The sequence below is a fragment of the Camelus dromedarius genome, chromosome X, assembly GCF_036321535.1.
Source record: "Camelus dromedarius isolate mCamDro1 chromosome X, mCamDro1.pat, whole genome shotgun sequence".
Classification (NCBI taxonomy): domain Eukaryota; kingdom Metazoa; phylum Chordata; class Mammalia; order Artiodactyla; family Camelidae; genus Camelus; species Camelus dromedarius.
The window spans coordinates 33,855,339-33,880,091 of NC_087472.1; the positions used below are offsets into that span (position 1 = coordinate 33,855,339).

Sequence of the window (24,753 nt, forward strand, 5' to 3'; positions counted from 1 at the left end):
TCACTCAGTTTTTGCTTCTTTTGATGAAGTCTTTATTTTTCCTTAACTTTTGAAGGATTGTTTTTCCTGGATACAGAATTTCAGGTGGGTATTTTTTCTTTCATCACTTTAAATATTTTACACCACTCTCTTCTGATGTGGTTTCTGATGAGAAATCCAATGTAATTATTATCAGTTCTTATCTTTGTTACGCTATTGGTAAAGTGTTTGGCTGTTTTCAAGATTTTCTCCTGGTCTTGGGTTTTCTGTGTTTGAACATGATATGCTTAGGTGTTTTTTGTTTTGTTTTGGTATTTATCGTACTTGGTGTTCTTTGCTTGGAAGCTGGATCTGTTGTCTGGTATCTGTCATTAATTTTGAAAAATTCTCAGCCATTCTTATTCAAGTATTTCTTCTGTTCCTTTCTTCTTCTGGTATTCCTAATAATGTGTATGTCATACCTTTTGAAATTGTCCAATAGTTCTTGGATATTCTGTTACACTTTTTTAGTCCCTTTTTTTGTCTTTACATTTCAGTTTGGGAAGTTTCTATTGACATATCTTCAAGCTTACTGATTCTTTCCTTCGCTGCATCCAGTCTACTGATAAGTCTATCAAAGGCATCATTTCTGTTATAGTGTTTTTGATTTCTAGCATCTTCTTCTGGTTCTTTCTTAGTTTCTATCTGTTTACATTATCCATCTGTTCCTGCATATTGAATACTATTTCTAGTATACTCTTTAACATATTAATTATAGTTATTTTAAATTCCATATATACAATCATTTCAAAACCTGTTTTGCATCTGAGTTTGGTTCTGATGCTTGTCACCTCTTGAGACTGGTTTTTCTTTTAGCATGCCTTAACTATTTTTTTGTTGAAAACCAGACGTGGTGTATAACATAATAGAAACTGAGGTAAATAAGCCATTAGTGTGAGGTTTTATGTTAATCTAGTCAAAGGTTGGGCTGTGTTTATGTTTATTCTAGTTGTAGGTATTAGAGGTTTTTAAAAATTTCCTCTAATATCCTTGTTTTTGTCTCCCCTGTTTTCTTCGGGTTTCCCTAAAAACTTCTTTTTTTTTTTATTTTTACCAGTGTTCAGCACGATTTTTCAGTTATTCATGGACATATACACACTCATTGTTACATTTTTTTCTCTGCCTAAAAACTTCTTAAATAGAATCTGAGCCTTGCAGGGCTTTCAGCTGTAATCCACAGTTACTATACTGAAGCCCTGTTCATGTGGTAGTAAGGTGTGGGGTATGGGGAAACATTCTGCAATCCTATAATTCTCAGTCTGTTAATATGTCTGTACCCCCAGCCCGTAACCTTCACAAGTGTTTCACAGCTTTTATTCTCTCTCTCTCTTAGATGAGACAGTAAGGCTAGAGGAGACTGGAGTTGGATAATTTCCATTCTCCCACACTAGAGAAGGCTTTGGTAAAGTTGTTTTACTTGCTGGATAGCTCTTTAGGTAGAAGCTCTGTATGTATTTCAAAATGATTACTTTTGCCTTCGCCATACCAAGAACAGGAGACTTTTTCTTGACTCTTCACATTGAGAACATAGTGGAGTTCCTGGAGGCATTGTGGCCATCATGAGTTTGCTGCTCAAACACTAATCTATACTCTGCCTCCTGCAATTTGTCAAAGTTACTGCTTAAGTGTTCCTACCAGTTTACGGCTCCAGTGCTTTCTGCTCCTGATAAGCAGATCTGGGCTGTGATTCTCTATAATTGCCTGTCTCTCCAGACTTCAGGATTGCAGTTTGCTCTGTGACTTCCAATCTCTGATGGTCCAAGAAAAGTCACTGATTTTTAGTTTGTTCAGCTGTTCTTCTTATTGTATGACAGGAGTGATGACTTCAAGCACTTTATATGTTGGCTGAAACCAGAAGTCTGCAACAAACTTTTTTCATTCAACATTATGTTTGTGAGTTTCACTCACATTGATACCTGTAGTTCTATTTCATTCATTTTCTCTTCTGTATAGTATTCTATGAATATATTATGCTTTATCCATTCTCCTGCTTATGAATATGCATGTTGTTTATAAACAATGCTGTAATGAACATCCTTATAACATCTCCTAATGTTCATGTGTAAGAGTTTCTCTAGGACAGATACCTAGAAGTGGGATTACTGACTTATAGTGTATGAGCATCTTCCATTTTACTAGATATGTCACAATGTTCTAGTAGTTGTACTTTTTATATCCACCCAGTAGTATATTATAGTTTATTAAGAGTTCTTGTTGTTCCATATGTTCACCAATACTGGGCATTGTCAAGCCTTGAAATGTATGCCAACAGCCTGGGTATTAAATGATATCTCATTGTAGTTTCATTTTCCATTTCTTTGATTACTAATGAGACTTTATAAGTTAATTCGCCATTCATGTTTCCTCCCCTGTGAATTGCCTGTTCATATCTTCTGGCCATTTTTATTGGGTTATTTGTGTTTTTCTTATAGATTGTAGGAAAATTTCCTTAAAATGACTCAAAAAGCACAAACCATCAAATAAGATGATTTAATTGCATTAAAATGAAAGACTTCTGCATATCAAAAGACATCAGAAACAATGTTAAAAATATAAGCTACCCACTGGGTGCAGCAAGGGTTTGAATCCAGAATTTAAAAATAAAATTTATAAATAATATGAAAAACTAAACAAGCAAATAATGGGCAAAGAAACAGAACAGGCAATTCACAGAAGGTTCCTGAAAGGCTAATAAATGTATGAATACATGCATAACTTCACTGGAAATCAGGAACTTGCAAATTAAAACAATGAGATACCTTTCAAAGACATTAGACTGGTACAAATTAAAAGCAGAATACTACAAAGTCTGGCAAAGATGTGAAAGAGATTTCTGAAATTCTGCTTGCTCATGGAGGTGAAGATATACATACCCTATATCACAGTAATTCCACTCCTACGTATGTAATCTAAAACAGTGATTCTTAATAATGTCACTCTCAGACCAGCAGCATCACCAGCATCACCTGGCAACTTGTTGGAAATACAAATTCTCAGGCCCTACTCTAGATATACTACTTAAAACATTCTGGGGGTGGAGCCCAGCAATCTGTGTTTTAACAAGCATTCCTGGTGATTCTGGTGCACACTAACATTTGAGAATCACTGCAATAGAGCAATATTTTTCCAGCTTTTTTGACTGAGATCTATAGGAAGAAATGCATTTTATATTCTGTCCCACACACATATCACACACACACATAAAACAAATCTTCAAGAAACAGTAATTATCCTTACTACTGTGTGGAATGCACTTTGATATTTTCTATTCTATTTCATTTCTTTAAAAAGAATTGCTGGTTATGACCTACTAACAGTAATCTAAAGTTTGAAAAACTGTCCTAGAGAAACTCCTGTACATGTGCAACAGGAGATATGTACAATAATGTTTGCTGCAGAACTGTCTGTAATGACAAAAAATAAAAAGAAACAATCTTCAGGAGAATGGATAAATGAATTATAGTAAATATCTACAATAAATATTACTTAGTTCCTTACATCATTAGAAATAAATTCCAAACACATGTATATTGAGTCAAAAAAGGAAGTTTCAGAAGGATATACAGAGTATAATATCATCTATATAGTTTAAAAATATGTAAAACTATATGTTGTTTATGAATATATTGATATATAGTAAATATATAAAAACATGCATGGGAATGATAAATAGCAAATTCAGTATAGTGGTTACCTCTGGAAAGGAGAAAGGGGAATAGGACTGGTGAGGGATATGGGAAAGTCTTCAGGTGTTTCTATAAGGCTTTATTATTTTTTTAAATTAAGCAAATTTGGAAACTGTCAAGAACTGATAAATATGGCTGGCTGGGTACAAAGGTGCCTGCTGTATTTTTCTCTGTAAGTTTTTATAATTAGTAATATTTCATAACAAAAAATAAATAAAAATCAAGCTACCCTTGAACAGCAAGAATATATTAGAAATGCAATCACTCAAAGGAAACTGCTTTAATACCCTTCATTTGCAACGCCTTTTTAAAAATTCAGGGAAAGCCAGAAGCTAACATTATTTTTTTGGTTTTGTTTTTTAAATTAGACACAACCAAGTATATGCTCCAGGGGCTTGTGTTGCTTCTTTGGGTGACATAATGAAATTTTCAATTCTGGATGTAATTATGTAAAAAATATCACATATATTATGAATGTGAAGTAATGATCTGATCAATAAAACAAGGATTATTTACAATTTTACTTAGATATTTGCCAATTCCTCAAGGCTTAGAGGCCCTGTGCTTTCACTTTACTGCTTAGCTACCAGCAACATGTGTCATGTCATGTGAAAGCCAGGTGGAACATTCTGAAGAGAAAACTCATGTGGTAACAATAAACCTTACTCACAACCAGGCACCATGGCTACCAGACATGGTGGTCCTAGGAATACTATTTGATTTATTACTAGCCTAGGAAATTATAGGTTACTTTTCCTTCAATTGAGGGTTTCTAGTAGGTACGGACTAGAATTTGATCAAGATTTCTTTAAAATTCTAAGGGTAGTTTAGGAACTTAGAAAACCACAAAGAATATCATAGGAAATATGCTACTTATATAGTCAGAGCTACTTATATAGCAGAGAATTCAAGGTCAAGGAAAAACACAATCACTGTGACTATATCATGATTCTTTGGTATAATCAAAGCTAATTTAAAAGTATTACTTTAGGTAGAGGAAAATAAAAATGAAAACAACCCATTTTTTTCTTGGTTTGGCCTATACCTTGTTTGGCTCCCCTGGATTATATGAAGAAAACATAGGAATTTTTCGGATCTCTTCCTCTGACAAACGATTTCTCTGGATCTCATCTTCTGGGACAAATTCTATTGGCTGCGTCAGCTTCTTAGGCCCAGTCCAACACTGCTCAGGTGAATTATCAATAACTTTTGCCACATGGAGACTGGGACCTTTACCCTGTGCTGCCTGTTTTCCCTTGTCCTGGAGTAATGACGGGTTCTCAGCTGTGCCACTATCTCCCACTGACGTAGCTGAGACCAGTGAGTGGGAAGCAAAGGGTTCACCTCTCATTAGTTGGAACTCTTCAAGACGTTTTTTCATTATCATCTCTTGGTAAAAACTTTCCAGGTTGTTCATGGGATCACCTTTGTTCTTCTTTTGGGGTTCATCTGGATCAAGACAAAGAGATAGGGAAGTTCTACAAAGCCTACCAATACAACTTTTGACAAATTAATAAAAATTAAATCTTGGATCTCAGATATAGAAACTCTGCTGGGACAGGTGTTTACAACCTGCGAAAAATGACAATAATATATAGCTATGTTATTACAGCACATTTTAGGCAAGGCTAGGACTATGATGAGGCAAGTGAGGAACCTGTGGTACAAAATTTAAGGAGGTGCTCACTCTCAGGGTCATGCAAGTACATGCACCTAAGTGATAAAGACATTTGAAAACTGTAACTAGTATGGGATTATCACACTTCACAAAATTAATGACAATTCCTTAGTATTATCTACTACTGAGTTCATTCAAATGGCCCTGATTTTCTCAAAGATATATATTTTTTCACTTGATTCAGGATCTAAACCGGCCATTGGTTTAAACCTCTTTTTTTTTTTAACAGCTCTCCTTCTTTCCAACGCCTCCAACCCATTGTCCCCCATTCCAATGATTTATTAGAGAAACCATATCATTTGTTCATAGAACAAATGGATTTGACTCGTTGTTCCTCATGATATTATTTAACTTGTTCCTCAATCCCCTCTATTTCTTACAAATTGGCAGTTAAACGTAGAGCTAGGCTATCATGTGGCCACTGGCCACATGAGCCTATTTAAATTAATTTTTAAATGCCAGTTCCTCAGTTAAACTAGGAAAGTGGTTAGTGGTACCATATTGGGCAGAATAGATAAAGACCACTTACACCATTGTAGAAAGTTGCATTGGATAGTGCTGATATAGAGGCTTGATCAGATTCATATTTAGTATTTTTAGGCAAGAATCCTCCATATATAGGTGCATACTTCCTATTACATCATATTATAAGGCATATAATGTTTGGTGGTTCCATTTTTAGTGATGCTGAACTTGATCAGTGGATTAAGGTGGTATTAGTCTGATCCTGCCATTATGTCTTCTCATTCACATTTCACCTAGTGGGCTTTACATTCATTGATGACCATTGCCTAAATCCATTAATTTATTAAGAACTGTAAAACAAAGCTTCCCTTATTCTATTATTTATTTTGTGCTTATTATTTCTTTTGTATTTATTATCTGGAATTCTATAATGGACTTACCATCATCAACTATTTGGTTTACCTATATACAGTTTATACAGGAAAGGCAGGATAAATGCTTGATTTTTTTTAACCATTATTTATCAACTATGATCGTAATGAGTTGGTACTTTTAACAGTGTCCAATGATTATTTTTAGAATAATTGTGAGACATGTATTTTCATATATTTGATGTGTTTCAATTAAATGTAGTCATTATTACTTTTATTGGTCAAATTATCCCACTGAGGATCAGTGAAAGTCCCCTCAAATTGGCTCCTGTATTGCTTAATAGTTTTCTGGCACAGCAAGACGTCTCAAGTTCATCTTGCATATTTCCTGACTTAAACCCGGAATATTTCTCTAAGGACTCATGGTTCCTGTTAGTGGAAAATAATGTTTAGAAACCATAATGTGTTGCTAGGTGTGTTCACAAATGTTGAGTTGTTGCTTCTAGGGCTTTTCAGTGGACAAACCTAAGAAAATTTTTATGAGAAAAATAAATCATAAATTAATACTAGTATTTCCACTTCATATGTAAGATTATAAGATTTTTTACTCAAACTCCTTTATTTTAAACTTATATCTCTTTTCACATATGCTTAAGATATTGGTTCCTAATGATATTAACAAAATTATTTATTAGCTTTTTCATACAATATATAGAATTTTTAAATGTCAATAACAATACTAATCTATCAAGAATAAAACTACTAAATATAGTTTTATATTTCTTTGCAGTTACTTTTGCCCTTAAAATATATTCCATTAGGAATATACAAATATTGTTTTAAAGTCACTTTAAACAATTATTTTCTCTGTACAGTTATGTTACCAACTTTATTCATAGTTAGGTTGATTTGTTTCAGGCTGTTTATAAATTTTAGGGATTGATTTTTTTCCTTTTTGATTAATTTTTAAATCACACAAAACATTTACATGGGTCTAAAGTGTCAACTCTTATATACAGTACCTTCATAGAAGTCTCACTTCCATCTCTATCCCATTCATTCCATTCCTTTCCTTCCCCATAAATAGTAATTTTTATTAGGTTTTGGCTTTATGGTTCCATTGTTTCTTTTTTGAAATATAAGCAAATAGGCACAAACACACATGTATAAAATTCATTACATCCATCTCCTACATAAGTGGTAACTTACTATAAACACTGTTCTACAACTTACTTTTTTGCACTTAACAATATATCTTGGTGATAACTCCATATTAATGTATAGAGCTCTTCTCCTTCCTTCTTACAGCTGCATAGGACTCCATTGTGTGGATGTATAATAGTTTTTTCAACTACTCCCCTACTGATGCACCCTGGCATTGTTTCTAATCTTTTTCGCTATTGTGAATAATGACCTGACAAACAGCCTTGTGAATACAGGATTTTGTATTTTTCAAGTATATCTTTGAAATAGATTCCAAGAAGTGGCATTGCTGAGATAAAGGGCAAATGTGTATGTAATTTTTCTATATATTGTTAAATTCCACTCTGTAGGAATTGTAATATTCCGCATTTCCATCAGCAAGGTATAAGGATATTTATGAAAGGATTTCTTAAGAGTCAAAAGGCATTAGCCATTAAGGAATATATTGACAAATTCAACTACATTAAAATTAAAAGCTTCAACAAAAATATCATAAAGAGAAAAGTTTCAGAATTGGTAAAGATATTTGCTGTACAACTGATAAATAACACAATCATTAGGAAAATGGACAAAAGATTGAAAAAGTGCCTCACAAAAGAGGAAATACGTTGGCTAATAAATATATGCAAACATATACTCAGTATTAGAATGCAGGGAAATGCTAATTAAGAAGGGAATGCCATATTGGCAAAAAATAAAAAAGAATACCAATACCACAGGTCAGTGAGACTGTAGAGCAAATGAAGTCCTCATATATTGCTGCTAAGAATGTGCAGCCACAAGGCAAATCACTATTACATCTATTAATGCAAAAAACATGTTCATAACATGACCCATCAATTCCACTCCAACATATATACCCTAAAGAAATTTGGGCATGCGTGCACCAGGATACTATAATAAGAAAACTTAGATCAGTGCTATTTATAATAGACTGAAACTAGGAAAATATTAATGTGCATCTAAGAAAAATCAATTATAAAATTGTAGTAAGTTTATATAATGAAATACTATACTCCAATGAAAGAGAACAAATTTCAGCTATGTATGGCCAAGTAGGTGAATACACTAATGTATATACTCAAAAATATTTATTCAGTGACTGTTATGATCCCAGGTACTATTCTAGGTTCTGGGGATACATCAATGAATAAAAGAAACATCCCTATCTATATAGAACTAAGTGAATTATATGGTATGCTAGAAGGTTATTAGTGCTATTAAAAAGAAAAAAATACAGAAGCTAAAGGGTAATTGGAAGGGCTAGGAGGTGGTAGCAGTCCTGGTTGCAATTTTAATGTTGGTCCGGGTAGGTCTCACTGAGAAGGTGACATTTGAGAGAAGACTTACAGAAAGTGAGGTAATCTAACACCCTGATATTGGAGTGAGGGCCCCAAGGAGGCAGTATGTTTCAAAAAAATTGTTAAAGTTTGAAATCATACAAAGTATTTCTCTGACTGCATGGAATTATATTAGAGATCCACTACTGGAAGAAATCTGGGAAAACCCAAATATTTGGAAATTAAACAACACACTTCTAAATAATCCACAGGTCAAAGAACTTCCAAAGGAAATTTTAGAATAATTTGAACTAAATGAAAATGAAAGTATAACATAACATTTATGGATACAGATAAAACAATGCTCAGAGCTTTAAACACTTGTATCAGAAAAGAAGAATGGTTTCAAATCTATAACCTGAGCTTCCAACTTAGGAAACTAGAAAAAGAGCAAACAAAACACAAAGCGAGGAGAAGAAAGAAAATAATATAGATTAGGGAATAAATCAGTGCAATAGAAAACAGAAAAAATGGGGAAAATCAATAAAACCAAAAGCCGGTTCTTTGAAAAGGTTAACAAAATGGCAAACCCTTAGCTAGACCAACCAAGAAAATAAGAGAGAAGACAAAAATGACTAAAATCAGGAATTAAAGAGGAGGCATCATTACTGACCCTATAGAAATGGAAACAATTAAAAGGGAATATTACATATAACTTTAGGCCAACAAATTAGAAAGCTTAGATGAATGTACAAATTCATAGGAAGATACAGATTACCAAAGCAGTCTCAAGAAGAAAGAGAACAGACGAAAAACCTATAATAAGTAAAGAGACTGAATTAGTAACCAACACACTACCCCCAAAGTCCAAGTCCAGATGGCTTCATTGCTGAATTCTATCAAATATTAAAGAGATAATATCCGTCCTGCATAAACACTTTCAGAAAATAAAGGAGGGAATATTTTCCAACTTATTCTATGATGTCATTATTATACTGAAGCCAAAGCTAAAGAAAGGCATTACAAGCAAAGAAGACCACAGACCAATATCCCTTACGAACAGACATAAAAATCCTTAACAAAATATTAGCAAGACTAATCTAGCAACATATAAAAATGATTATGATTATATACTTGTAAGTGGATTTATCCTAGGAATGAAAGATTGGCTTAACATCTAAAAATCAATTTATAAGGACATCATATTAACAGATTAAAACTTTAAACCACATGATCACTACAGTAGGTACAGAAAAAGCAGTAAACAAAATTCAACACCCATTAGTGATTTTTTAAAAATCCTCAAATAACTAGGAATAGGAGGGAACTTCCTCAACTTGCATGGGGTCAGGTGAATAATGACACCCCAAAGAGGTCTTACATCCTAACCCCTGGAATCTGTGAAAATGTTACATGGCAAAAAGGACTCAACAGATGTGATTAAGTTACTAATCATGCAGTGGACCCAATGTAATTACAAGGATCCTTATAAGAAGGAGGAAAAAGGGTTAGAGATAGTCAGATGGAAGTAGAGGTTGGAGTAATGTGAGGAAGGGGCCATGAGCCAAGGAATGCAGATGGATTCCAGAAGCTGGAAAAGGCTCCCCTAGAGAACTCTAAAAGGTATGCAGCCCTATGGACATCTTGATTTTAGGACTTCTGACCTCTAGAACTATGAGAGAAAAATTCCATCTTGCTTTAAGCAAATTAAGTTCATGGTAATTAGTTACAGCATCCATAAGAAAGTAGTATTCTGCTGAAGAGCATGCACAAAAATCCTAGAGCTAAGATCATAGTTAATGGTTAAAAACTGAATGTTTTCTCACTAAGATTGGGAACAAGGCAAAGATGTCTGTTCTCACACTTCAACATTGTACTGAAGGTTTTAAAGAATTCAAACAGGCAAAACAAAACAAAACAAAAACAAAAACAAGACATCCAGATGGAAAAGGAAGAAGTTAACTATCTTTATTTATAGGCAACATGATTTTCTATGTAGAAAATCCTAAGGCATGCACTGGAACTACTAGAACTAATAAGAGTTTAGTCACAGAATATAAAATGGCTATACAACTATATTTCTATATATTTACATGCAACAATCAGTAAATGAAATAAGAAAACAATTCTACTCACATCAAAATGAAATAAAATATTTAGAAATAAATAAAAGTATAATATACATGAAATGAAAATTACAAAACATTGCTGAAATAAATTATAGAAAATCTAAATAAAGGAAGAGACATTTCATGTTCATGGTTTAGAATATTCAATATTATTAAAATGGCAATTTTCCCCAAATTTAATTACAGACTCAACACAATCCTATAAAATTCCAGCAGGCTTTTTCTAGAAAAATTGACAAGCTGCTTCTAAAATTTACATGGAAATACAAAGGACCTAGAATAACAAAAGCAATTTTGAGAAAGAGAAACAAAGTTGGAAGAGTTACACTACCCGATTCCAAAACTTACTATAAAGGTAAAGAGATTCAGAGCATAAGTATAGGCATATATATAGGCATATGTATATATAGGTATACAGTTCAATGGAACCAAAATAAGTGCCCAGAAATAAATACATCTATGGTCAACTGATTTTTCTACAAAGGTGGCAAGACAATTCAATGGAGAAAAAATAATCTTTACAATAAACAATGCTGGGACAATTGGATATCCATATAGAAAAATATGAACTTGGACCCTCCATCTCATACATAAAAATTAACTCAAAATGGATAACAGATCTAATTGTAAAGGCTAAAACTACAAATGTTCTATAAGAACACATAGGAGAATACATTTCTGTGAATTCGGCAAAGATTTCTTAGATATGACACCAAAAGCACAAGTCATAAAAGTACAAGTTGATAAATTGAACTTTATTAAAATTAAAAATATTTGTGCCTCAAAAGAAACCATTAAGAAAATTTAAAAATACAGACTGGAAGAAAACATCTGCAAATCATGTATCTTGTAAAGGACTTGTATTCAGAATATATAAAAAACTTACCACTCATTACTAAGAAAACAAACAACCCAATCAAAAAATGGGTAAGAGACTTGAATGGACATTTCATCAAAAAAGACAAATGAATGGCTAATAAACACATGAAAAAGTACCAAGATTATTTGTTATTACAGAAATTCTAATTAAAACTACAATGAGATATCAGTACACACGCACAAGAATAGCTGAATAAAAAATATGCAACAAGTGTTGACAAGGATGTAGAAAAGTAGGAATGATCAGGCATCACTGATGAGAAAGTAAGATGGTGCATCCACATTGGAAAACAGTTTCACAGTTCCTCAAAAGGCCATACATAGAGTTATCAAATGACCCAGAAATTCCACTCACTCAAGAGAAATGAAAACATAGCTACACAAAAACTTGGACATGAATGTTTATAGCATTATTCACAATAGCCCCAAAGTGGAAATAACCTAATGTCATTATGTGGCGAAGGAATAAAGAAAATATGGTATACCTATATAATGGAAAATTATTTAGTAATAAAAAGGAATGAATTGCTGATACATGCTACACATGAACAAATGTCAAAAATATTATGTTACCTGATAGAAGCAAAATTTTAAAGATCACATATTATAAGATTTCATTTACATGACATATCTAATAATGACAAATTTATACTGACAGAAGTTTTAGAGTAGAAATGGGAGTGATTTACCACAAATGGGCTCAAGGGAATTTTGCAGAGTGATGGAAATGTTCCAAAATTGGATGTAGTAATGATTGCAGAATTCAATAAATTTACTAGAAAAGCACCTAACTGAACACAAGAGGTGAATTTCATCATATGTAAGTTACATATCTCAATAAATCTGTTCAAAAATTAAGAAAGAAACTATTCAGTTTCACAAAATGTTAGAAGAAATAGAAAACAAACTATACTGAAAGACATTAAAGAACAATTAAATGAATAAAAAGATATACCATATTTTAATTTGAAGATTCATATTATAAACATGTCAATTGTCCTTAATTGATCTACTTGATGGACTGTCAATCAAATTAACATAGAGAGAGAGAGTAAGTGTGTGTGTGTGTGTGTGTGTGTGTGTGTGTGTGTCTGTATGTGGAACTTGAGAAGCTGACTCTGAAATTTCCATGGAAGAGCAAAGTGTCAAAAGTAGACAAAACCCTTTTGAAGAAGAATAAGGTGGAAGGATTTGTTCTCCCACTGTACTAGATATCAAGGCTAAAAAGCTAAACTGTGTGCTATTGATTCTGTAACAGTCAAAAACATCACAGGATCAGAAGAACCCAGAAGAACACCCATGCTCGTATGAATACCTGATATATGACAGAGCTAGCAGTACAATAACAATGCAGGGGTCACATTTTCAATATATGGGTATCGGTATAGAGGGTTATCTATGTGGAAAAAAAATAAGAAAGTGGAATCCTTACTTCACATCATATACATAAATCAATTCCAGGTGGATTAAAGAGTTAAATGTGAAAGGAAAAAATAAAGCTTTTAAAATAAAGAACAATATCTTCCTGAGCTCACTTAGGGAAGGATTTATAAATCAAGCACAAAAAAGCACTAAGTAGAAAGGAAAAATCAATATATTTTACTAGATAAAAATAAAGAACTTTTATTCATCAAAAAATACCATAAAGGCAGGGAAATGATAAGCAACAGAATGGGAATAGACATTTTCAACACATATAACCAACAAAGAGCAAGTATCCACAATGATAAAGAACTTGTACAAATTTGTAAGAAATGCATGTAAGATTAGAGATGAAATTTGGAGATAGAATATTCATGATATACAACCACAACACTTTTCTAGCCCTCTCTTCTCCATAGCAGTACTGAAGGTAAGTAGTAATCACTGAGATCTGCCATATCCTAGGGCTTTGGGGCTGAACTATTACTTTGATACATACTAAAGTGATCTCTGAAACAAGACTGTATCTGGACATAGATACAAGCAGATGGAAAGACATTCAGACAGGAAACAGACATTTCTACATTTGCTAAATGGTCAAAAGAACTGAATAGCCATTTCACAAAGGAGGCTATCCAAATGCTCAATAAATGTCTGAGAAGATTTCCAACATCATTAGATATCAATAAAATAAAATTAAAATCACAAAGAAAAAAATAACATAGACCTGGACTTCTGAAAAACATTAATGTCCTGAATGACAGACAGACAGACACATACACAAAAGACTGGGGAATTGTTTGTTCTAAACCAAACTAAATATAATGTGATCCCGGATTGCATCCTGGATTTAAAATTTAGAAATCTAATTACAAGCTGTATGTTAGATAATATTATAATAGTATAACAATGTTCAATACTTTAAGAGTGATCAATAATACTGTGATTACATAGGAGAATGTTCGTGTTCTTAGGAAATGAAGTATTTAGAAGTAAAATCTGTAAATGTCTGAAACTGACTTTCAAATAGCTTAGCAATAAACAAACCACACATATACACACACATACAACATTCTCATGTAGGCAAAGAAAGACATTAAGCAAATGTGGCACCAACAGTTGTGAAATGTAGGTGAAGGGTATGGATGTACTATTCTTCCAATTTTTATCCATGTTTAAATTTTTTCAAAATAGAAGGTTGAGGAAAATAACACTTTACTAAAGATCAAGAAAATAAAAAGTAATATAAATGAATATCAATGATTAAGAAAGGGGAAAAAGAATACAATGAATTATAAGTAATTTATCAGATTAGCATCTGACAATACCAGTGTGGACAAGGATATGGAGCAACATGAACCCTCACACATGGTTGGTGGAATTTTAACTTGGGAAAATCCCTTCAGAAAAGAGCTTACATCTATTAAAGCTGAAGATGTATGAACTCTTCACCCTTCAATTCCACTCCTAGATATATACTCTGAGAAACTCCTGCACATGTATCCCAGGATAAATGCACAAGAATGACCACAGTAGCAGTACTGATACTTATACCCCCATAAAAGGAAACAACTCACATGTCTGACCTCCGTAGAATAGATAAAATGTTGGTATGTTCAGATAAAGGAATACAATACTGCAATGAAGATGAATTAACTATGGCTACACATTGCAATATGGATGAATCACAAATATAATGTTAAGTGGAAAAGAAAGACCCAACAGAATACATATAGTACAATTCATTTATATAGTGCTTAAAAACTGGCAAAACTGAATACTGTTTAGTGCTGGATGTATGAGTCGTAAAAATATAAAGACATGAATAGAAATTATTACCACAAGCCAGGACAGTGTTTATATCTGATGGGCAGGGGGTTGTGATTTCTAAAGGGCATACAGGGACTTCTGGAGTATCAGCAACGTTTGATTTCTTGATCTGACTGAACTTATGTGTTAAGCACTCTTTGCCTTGATCCATTTCATTATCCCTTCCAAATTCATGCTCATCTGGAACCTCAGAATGTAATCTTATTTGGAAATAGGGTATTTGCATATTTAATTAGTTAAGATGAGGTCATAATGGATTAGAGTAGGCCCTAAATCCAATGACTGGGGTCTTTTTAAGAAGGCCATTGTGAAGACAGAGAGACACAGAAGAAGAATATCATATGATGATAGGAGCAGAATTGGAGTGAAGCATTTACACACCAAGGATTGCCAGCAATCACTAGGTAGGAGAGAGGCATGGAATAGGTTCGCCTTCACAGCCTCCAGAACTGTGAAAGAATAAATTTCTGTTGTTTTAAGCCATCCAGTCTGTGGCATATTGTTACAAAAGCTCTAGGAAACTAATACCTAAAGCTGTGGAAGTGGCTTTGGAATTGGGTAATGGGTAGAGGCTGGAAGACTTTTTGAGGTGCCTGATAGCAAAGGCTAGTTACCTGGAAGAGACTGTTGATAGAAATATGGATGTTAATAGTGGTTCTGGTGAGTGCTTAGACGAAAGTAAAGAGGACATTAGAGAAAGCTTCTATCATCTTAGAGAATACATATATCATCAAGAACAAAATTTTGCTAGATATATGAATATTAAAAGTGCTTCTGTTAAGGTCTTAGAAGGAAATGATGAACATGTTATTGGACACTATAAGAAACGTGATCATTGCCATAAAGTGGCAGAAACTTGGCTGAATTGAGTTCTGCTGTTGGGTGGAAAGTATAATATAAATGACGAACTTAGATATTTAGCTGAGGAGATTTTTAAACAAAGTGTGGAGGATGCAATGCAGTCTGGTTTCCCAGTGATGTTTATAATAAAATGAGAGAGGAGAGAGATAAATTGAGGGAGGATCTGTTTAAAAAGGAACCAGCACTTGATGATCTGGAGAATTCTCAGACTGTCTAGATAGTGTGCTCTGGAAAAAGCGCCAGTGGTGTGGCTGGACAAACTTTCATGGAAGAGATTAGGTATACGACTCATGTATCCAATAAACCATCTCAGCAGAAGCCAGGAACAGAGAAGCAGAGGAGGGGTTATCCAGAAAGGATCTGTGGAGAACCCTCATATCTAACATGTGGATCTCCTAACATACATAAGAGACTGACAAGATTTTTAAGGACTTTATACCAGCAGAAACAGTGCCAGCCTGGTGTAAAAGTAACAGAGACATAGTAAAATGAAGGAAGGTAAAATGAAGCCGCAAATGCAAAAAGCCAGAGAGGGTGGGGCTGTGGCTGCTCTGGTAGGCTTAGATGGTGGGGCTATCCCAGAAGGTGCAGAGAGCAAGGCTACCCCTAGGGGCCAGAGAACAGAGCATTAAGCCCAGAGCATTACTCTTAGGCCTTGAAACCTAAAGGAATTTGCCCGGCTGGGCTGCTAACTTCCTTTAGACCAGTAACCCCTTTATTCCTTCTTTTTCACCCTTTCAGAATGGGAATGCCTGCCCTGTGCCCATTTCACCATTATATTTTGGAAGCAGACAACTTGTCTAGTTTCATAGGTTTCTGGACAGAGAAGAATTTTGCCTTAGAATGGAACATCCAGAGCCTCATTGACCCTGATTTAGATGCTTTAGATAATGAGATTTTGGACTTTGTGAGTTGATATTTAGATGAGATTTGGGACTTGGACCACACTGAAATAGGTTAAGATTTTAGGGGATGTTGTGACAGGATATATATTTTGCAGGTGAGACATGAATTTGTGGAGAGGGCTGATTATACTGGGTTGAACAGCGTACCTTCAAAATTCTTGCCCATCCAGAGCCTCTAAATGTGACTTTATTTGGAAATAGGGTCTTTGCAGATGTAATTAGTTAAGATGAGGTCATACTGGATTAGGGCAGGCCCTAAATCCAAAGACTAGTGTCCTTATAAGAAGGTTATACGAAGACACAGAGACATAGACACACAGAAAGACTTAAGTGATGACAGAGGCAGAGATTGGAATGATGCACCTGCAACACCAAGGAATGCTGGAAATCACCAGAAGCTAGAAGAGACAAGGAAGGATCCTCTTCTAGAACCTTCAGAAAGAGCATGGCCCTGCCAACACCTTGATTTCAGACTTCCAGCTACCGTGAGAGGACAAATTTCTGTTATCCTAAGCCATTAGATTTGTAGTTATTTGTTACAGCAGCAATAGAAAAATAATGCAATAATTTTGGAAAACTCTTCTAAGAAATTTTTTTTTGTAGACAGAAGGAAAACTTATTGATATACACAGTATGAATGAATCTCAGAAACATTATGCTGAGTTAAAGAAGCCTTACACAAAGAATACATAGTGTATGGTTTTAGTTTTGTGGAGTTCTAGAACAGACAAAACTAATCTATAGTGGAAATAAATCAAAACACAAGTTGCCTCTAGGAAAGTGGAGTGGGAATTATTGAGAAGTATGATGGAACCTTCTGAGGTGATGGTAATCTTCCATGTGTTAATAAGGGTTAAGTTACTCAGATTCAGTGGTGTGCTGAACATGGTCCAATGATTGTGTGCATCTCTTCCCAACTTCATGTTCAGTGATAACATTTTGGTAGTTTGAAACTGGCCATGGTGGGAATATGTACATCATGAAAACTGGCACATAATACAAATCAGAGTCTTTTTTCTGTTAAACATTTACCAAACCATCACTACAAAGATGTATACATTGGTCAAAAGTAAGCAAATGAATAGTTAAGATTATGCATTCATTGTATGCAAATTTTACATCAAAAGAAAAAAAATGTAAATATTTAATTCTAGTTAACAATATGCATACTGAAATATTTAGGGAGACATGTATTTACATTGGCAATCTATTTAAGATACGTCAATAAAGTAAGATGGTTTGATAGATGGATACAGGGATAGACAGATGTGATAAAGTAAAATATTAATGGTAGAATCTAGCCATTGATGTAATGAGCGTTTATGACAAAATTCTTTCAAATTTCCTGTGTGTTTACAAATTTTCATTAAATATTTAAAAAAATGCTTTCCCATTTGGATACCAAAAAACTATTAACATATGTACTTAATCCTATCTTTTTAGGACTTAATTTTTATATTTCATTTTTTCAACCACTGCTACTTATTATGGTATATAGTGAAGTGAGAGAATATAAACATTGTTCACATAGCTAAACAACTGAAGGGCATTTTTTGTTTTTATCATTTTTTAAAGAGTTCATGGTAGGAGTATGTACACCATGGAAACTGGTAAATGGTGCAAATCATGTTAAAATCTTGAAAGGAAAGGAACAATATTGGGGATAACTGACTGAGGTCCCTGGGGAGATGAGGGGGACAAGATCCAGCACAGAGGTATAAAGACTAACCTTAGGCAGGAAGGATATCCCTAGCACTGAATTGAGATGGAAGAAAATGAGAGCTGGGATATGGAAGTTAGCAGAGAGTCAAGCAGAAAGTGGATGAAGGTTCTTATTGATGGCAGTGTTTCTTTTGAAACAGGAAAGAAGACTATCTGCTAAAAATAATGAAGCAGTAGGACAGGAAAGAGTAATGAAGATCCAAAATAGCATTTATAAGGAATGAAATAGAGAGCTGACCAGGGACTAAGAGATAGACTGCTGAACAACGAAGAAGGCTCTAGACAATACCAGAGATGAGAAGTTTGTAGAGGCACTAATCAACAAAATTATATGATTTTTCTCTAGTAGTGCTCATGCAGAAATAAAGAAGACAACTGGTTGGACTGATTCAGGGTTGAGGATTTACTGGATGGGCATGGTATACAGACAAGGAAGTAAGGAGAATGATTCAGTGGCAAGAACTTGGGTAAATAATGGATGATAGAGTCTGAGATGTAGAAGAAGAGACAGGAAGGGGATGACAGATTGGGAGAAAATAAAAAGGTCAAGGAACTGGAGATTTCAACAGGGTTGAAGAAATGGTATAATGGGTGTAATAGAGTTGTGAGAGCCAGAAGGATAAGAGAAAGGTTGTGGTCAAGAATAGAATACTACAGTTTAAGATTTCAGAGGAAGTATATTTCTAGAGATAATATATGCTGTTTTCCCACTGATTTAAGGTTAGAAAATGGGATATGTATTACACACACCAAAAAAGTTATCTCAAGATATAGTAAAATCACGCTTAACAAACTAAAAAAATCTTTTCAAATCACATATACAAATGCCACGACCAAGAGTACAGACTTTCATGTAAGAACGGACCTAGATTTAAGTTCCAGCATGGCCACTCAGTAACTGACCTTGAGAAAGTCACTTATCCTCTTAGAAGCTCAATTTCATTATCTGTAATACTGCCACTATCTTGTAGGGCTATTGGAAGGTTTAAATGAGTTAATATGCAAAATGCTTAGAACAGGGACTAGCACAAATAAGCCCTCAAAAATTATTAGCTATTAGGAATCTGGTTTCTGGGTAAGATGAAGTAAGCACACACGTCACCCTGCCTTTCCCACTGAATACAGCTATAAAACCTAGAGAGAATGCATGGAGCATGTGAAGATGGTGAAAAGTACATAGTAACAGGTGGAATAGGGAAGAAACTTAGAATCTGAGATAACAAAATCTCATTCCCGGGCATGGCATAACCAAATTGCTGAAAAGTAAAGAGTAAAAAAAAAAAAAAAAAAAAAAAAAAAAAAGAAGAAGAATAAAGAGAAAAAGTTTTTAAAATCCTTTCATTTATGGTTAATTGATTTTCCACAAAAGTACCAAGACAGTTTAACTGGGAAAGGATCATCTTTTCAACTAGAAGTGGCAGGACTATTGGATATCCATATGTAAAGAGATTAATGCAACCCTAACCTTACACTGTATGCGTAATTCAGAAGTTAATTCAAAACGGTTCATAGACTAGATGTATGAGCTAAAGCCATAAATCTTCTAGAATACACATGAGAAAAATCTTTGTGATCCTGAGTTAGAAAGAAATTTTAGCTAAAGGACCAAAAGCACAAGTCATAAAAAATTAGACTTCATCAATATCACAAACTCTGAAGCTTCAGAAAATGTCATTAAGAGAGGTGATGTCAGTGAAAATGGCAGAGTAAGAACCTCTTAGAATTCTTTCTCCATAAAAGCAATGAGAACACTGGCAGAAACTGTCAGAATCAACTTTTTCAGAATTCTGGAAATTAACCAAAGTTTGCAGCAATCTGGGAAATATTTATTGAAGAAAATAGCTGAATCTCAGTAAGAATAATAAATTTTGTGGCATTTTAACTTGCCCTTTTTTCATCCTTTTCTCCTGGGTCTGTGGTAACCTTGAAAACCAACAACTTCAAATCACAGTGAAAGGTCCACTTATATGCAAACTTTTTTTTCCACTAAATATATATTCTAGTACTACAGGATCTGCAGTTGGTTGAATTTGTGGATGTGGAACCCTGGAAATGGAGGGCTGACATAAAGTTACACAGGGATTTTCAACTGCTTAGAGGGTCAGTACTCCTAATCCTCGTGTTGTTCAAGGGTCAAGTGTATTTGCAAACCATATATCTGATAAGGAGTTGGTATCCAAAACACATAGGGAGCTTCTACAACTCAGTGGCATAAGAACAAAATCTGACTGAAAAATGGACAAAGTATTTGAATAGACAGTTCTCCACAGAAGACATACAATTGGCCAATAGGTATATGAAAAGGTGCTCAGCATCACGAATTATCAGGGAAATGCAAATCAAAACCACAATGAACTATCACTTCACAACAGTTAGGATGGCTATTATCAAATAAACAAAAGATAACAAATGTTGGTGAGGATCTGGAAAAACTGGAACCCTTGTACACTTTTGGTGGGAATGTAAAATGGTATTACCGCTACTGAAAATAGTATGAAGGTTCCACAAAACAGTAAAAAAAGAAATACTTTATGATAAAGCAATCCAACTGCTGAATATTTATCCAAAAGAACTGAAATCACACATATAGAAGCAGAGAGCATAATGGTTATTGCCAACGGAAATGGGAAAATGGGGAGTTACTATTCAATGATTATAAAGTTTCAGTTATACAAAATGACTGTTTCAGAGATCAACAACATTGTGCCTACAGTTAACAATACTGTATTGCACACTTAAAATTTTAAGAGTGTAAGTCTCATGTTATATTCTTACCACAATTAAAAAAGAAAGAAAGAAAAATATTTTTCCCAGGAAAGTTAGGGCCTGAGAAGTCACTAATCTCCACTTCTGGCTGATGTTTAGGCTCTGATGTTGAAGCAGGAAGTGAAGTCTAAGACAAAGCTGTAAACTGCATTAAAGGGGTGACCCAACACACACACACACACACACACACACACACACACACACACACAGCCCCTTGGCAAAGCTGGTGGACTTCTTGGTTCAAGATACTTAAGGAAAACTCTCTCCAATCATTAGTGCACCACTATGGTAACTGGACAGAGACTTCAGTGGCTTTATAGGACAAAGCTTCAAAATTGACAGAATTGGACCAGGACCGTCACTAAACAAACAAATACCAACAACAACAAACCCTGGGTGGGGCGGGGTTGACTGATTTTCAGAGTTGTCACATAATATTATTTTAAATGTCTAATTTCAACAACAAAAAAATCACTAGATTGTTATGCACTGAATATATGTGTCCCCCCCTCAAATTCATATGTTGAATCCCCAGCCCTCAATGAGATAGTAATAGAACGTGGAGATGTTTGGGTAGTAATTAGAATTAGATGGGGTTCCGAGGGTGGAACCCTCATGAATGGAATTAGTGCCCGTAAGTGTCATCGGAGAGCTTGCTTCCTTTCTCTGCTCCCTGCCATGTGAGGATCCAACATGAAATCAGTAGTCTGCCACCTGGAAGAGGGGTCTCATCAGAACCTGATCATGCTAGAACTCTGATCTCAGATTTCCAGCCTCTAGAACTGTGGGAAGTAAATATCTGTTGTTTATAAGTCACCAAGTTTATGATACTTTGTAATAGCAGCCTGAGATGACTAAGACAAAGACACTGAAAATAAATAAACAAGCAAGCAAGTAAACAAACAAACCAGGAAAGTATGGTCCATACACAGGAAAAAAGAAAAAGTTGATAGAAATTCCCCTAAGGAAGCACACTGGGCTTCTCAGAAAAAAACTTTAAACCAGCTATCACACATTATTCAAACAATTAAAAGAAAACCATGTATAAAGAACTAAAAGAATGTTTCAGAATACCTTATCAAATAGAGGATAAAAATAAAGATAGAAATTATAATAGGAGAGAGAAGCAAGATGGCGGAGTAGAAGGACGCTTGTAGCTCACCATCTCCCATGAATACACCAAAACTCACATCTACATACGGACCTACTCAGCCAACCAGAGCACCTGTCGAACTGCGACACAACATCACCCTCTTTGAAAGACAAAGACGCCAAAAATCTGGTAAGAGAAAAGGGAAAAAGAAAGAAGAAAAAGCAAAACAGTGCAGGACCGATCCCACAGGGAGGGAGTGGCAAAGAAGGACTGGCGCTCGTTCACTGGGTCTCCCCTCTCCAATGGAGAGGCCAGCGGGACAGAAAGGGAGCCTCCAAGGCTCAGATCTGCACTGAGCACCCCTTGACCGACAGAACCGAGTTAAACGGGCACAGAGGGTCCCCGCGACACCCAGTCCAAGAAGCGAGCCAGCAGCTGGGGCCGGGACAGGCCACCTGAGCTGGGAGGAGGACTGGGGTGGCTGCACTGAGGCAGCCCCAGGGGACTGCAGGGTGCTGTGCACCGTGGCTGGGAGGGCATACGGAGCAGAACAACCTCAGTCCCCCATAAATTGCGAAAAAAGCAAAGCAACACAGCTGGTGTGCCCTGGGGGGAGGGGCACCATAGCCTTTGTCTCAGACCTGCGCCGCCATTACTGGCTCTTCTCTTGAGAGGCAGGGCGCAGCCACAGCCGCCATATCCTCCTATGTGCAGCACCCAGGTTGGGGCGGGGCCGAGACCTGAATCCATACCCCGGGGGCTCCGCAATCTCCTAGGCAGGACTGAGACTTGTTTACAGACCAAGGCAGATAGGATCTTTCTGCCCTGACACCTCAGAGAACTCGTACCATGAAGAGAAACAAGGAGCTGAGATTTGGCACAGAGCTGGTGGGGGGGGCGTTCCATGGTCTTTCCCGAGCCCGCCTTTGGAACGCCAACCCGAGGCGGAGCTGGCAGCTGCACAGAGCAGGGGAGCAACCAGCGCCAGGAGAGGGCAGGTGGCAACCCACCTTCCTGGCAGGAATGCAGCACCTGACCATGGTGCCAGGAGGGGGTGCGATTCACCCACCTGCCTCACCTGAGTGCAGTATCTGACTGCGGCATTGGGAGAGGGAGTGACCCGCCTGCCCACCTGTAAGAGCTCAGCACGTGATCAGTGTTGGGAGGGGGCGTGATCTGCTAGCCAACAGCCACTGGGAGCAGCACAGACAGAGCACCTCTGGAAACAGCAAGCTCAGTTTGCAAAACAGGGCAAAGACACAAAGACCTCTCGATAAAATCATTAAGAGCACACTGTCTCCAGGAGAACTAGATAACTGATACTCCTTAAGCCACAGCGCCAGAGAGATATGAGCAATATGAAGAAGCAGAGGAACCACTCCCAATTAAAAGATCAGGAGAAATCCCCTAAAGCACAATCAAGGAAATAGACATTGATGGCCTACTAGACCAAGATTTCAAAAAAGGAGTGATCAAAGTACTGAAGGAACTAAAAGAAATAGTGTTTAGAGATATAAAATATGTCAAAAATGAAATACAAGCTATAAAGAAGAACCAAGTAGAATTAGTAAACTCATTTGCTGAGATGAGAGCCGACCTAAAGGCTGTACAAAGCAGGTTAGATAATGCAGAGGAACGAATAAGTGACCTAGAAGACAGGACAACAGAAAGCACCCGATCAGAACAGCTGAGAAAAACAAATAAAAAACAATGAAAACAACAAGGGACCTATGGGATAATATAAAGCGTGCCAATCTACGCATAATAGGGGTTCCAGAAGGGGAAGAAAGTTCTTTCTTTCAAAGGGGATTGAAAAGGTCTTTGAAGAAATCATGACTGAAAACTTCCCAAACCTAAAGAAGGAATCAGATATCCAAGTACAGGAGGCTCAGAGGGTCCCAAACAGGAAGAACCCAAATAGACTCACATCAAGACATATCATAATCAAGATGGCCAGAGTCAAGGATAAAGAAATGATCCTAAAGGCAGCAGGAGAAAAGCAAAGAGTGAGTTACAAGGGAACCCCCATAAGGCTCTCAGCTGATTTCTCTACACAAACACTACAGGCCAGAAGGGAGTGGCAAGATCTATTCAAAGTTCTGAATGAAAAAAAGATGCAGCCTAGGATACTCTAACCAGCAAGGCTATCCTGTAGAATAGAAGGAGAGATAAAGAACTTCACAGACAAGCAAAAACTGAAAGAGTTTAGCAACACAAAACCCATGCTAAAAGAAATATTGACAGATCTACTCTAAATAGAAAAGAAGCAGGATGCTACAAAAATGAGAAGCTCATAACTGGAAAGGAGATAACTACCATGAATTACAAAAAGAATAAACACAAAATTGTAAAAGAAGACATCTAAATCATTAAGAGTGGGAGAGGGAAGCAAGGAAAGCCACTGTAGAAATCACTATGGAGATTCCTCAAAAAACTAGGAATAGA

General features: G+C 35.7%; 1 protein-coding gene across 2 annotated transcripts in view; it reads right to left on the minus strand.

Moving 5' to 3' along the window:
* The window catches only part of RBM41 (RNA binding motif protein 41), a 57,060-nt gene that overhangs the window by 19,205 nt on the left and 13,102 nt on the right, over window positions 1-24,753 (minus strand). For both annotated transcript variants that reach the window (XM_031445715.2, XM_010987752.3), the window contains one exon: window positions 4,750-5,153. In XM_031445715.2, coding sequence (XP_031301575.1) covers window positions 4,750-5,153 — 404 coding nt within the window. The remainder of the gene's footprint in view (window positions 1-4,749; window positions 5,154-24,753) is intronic.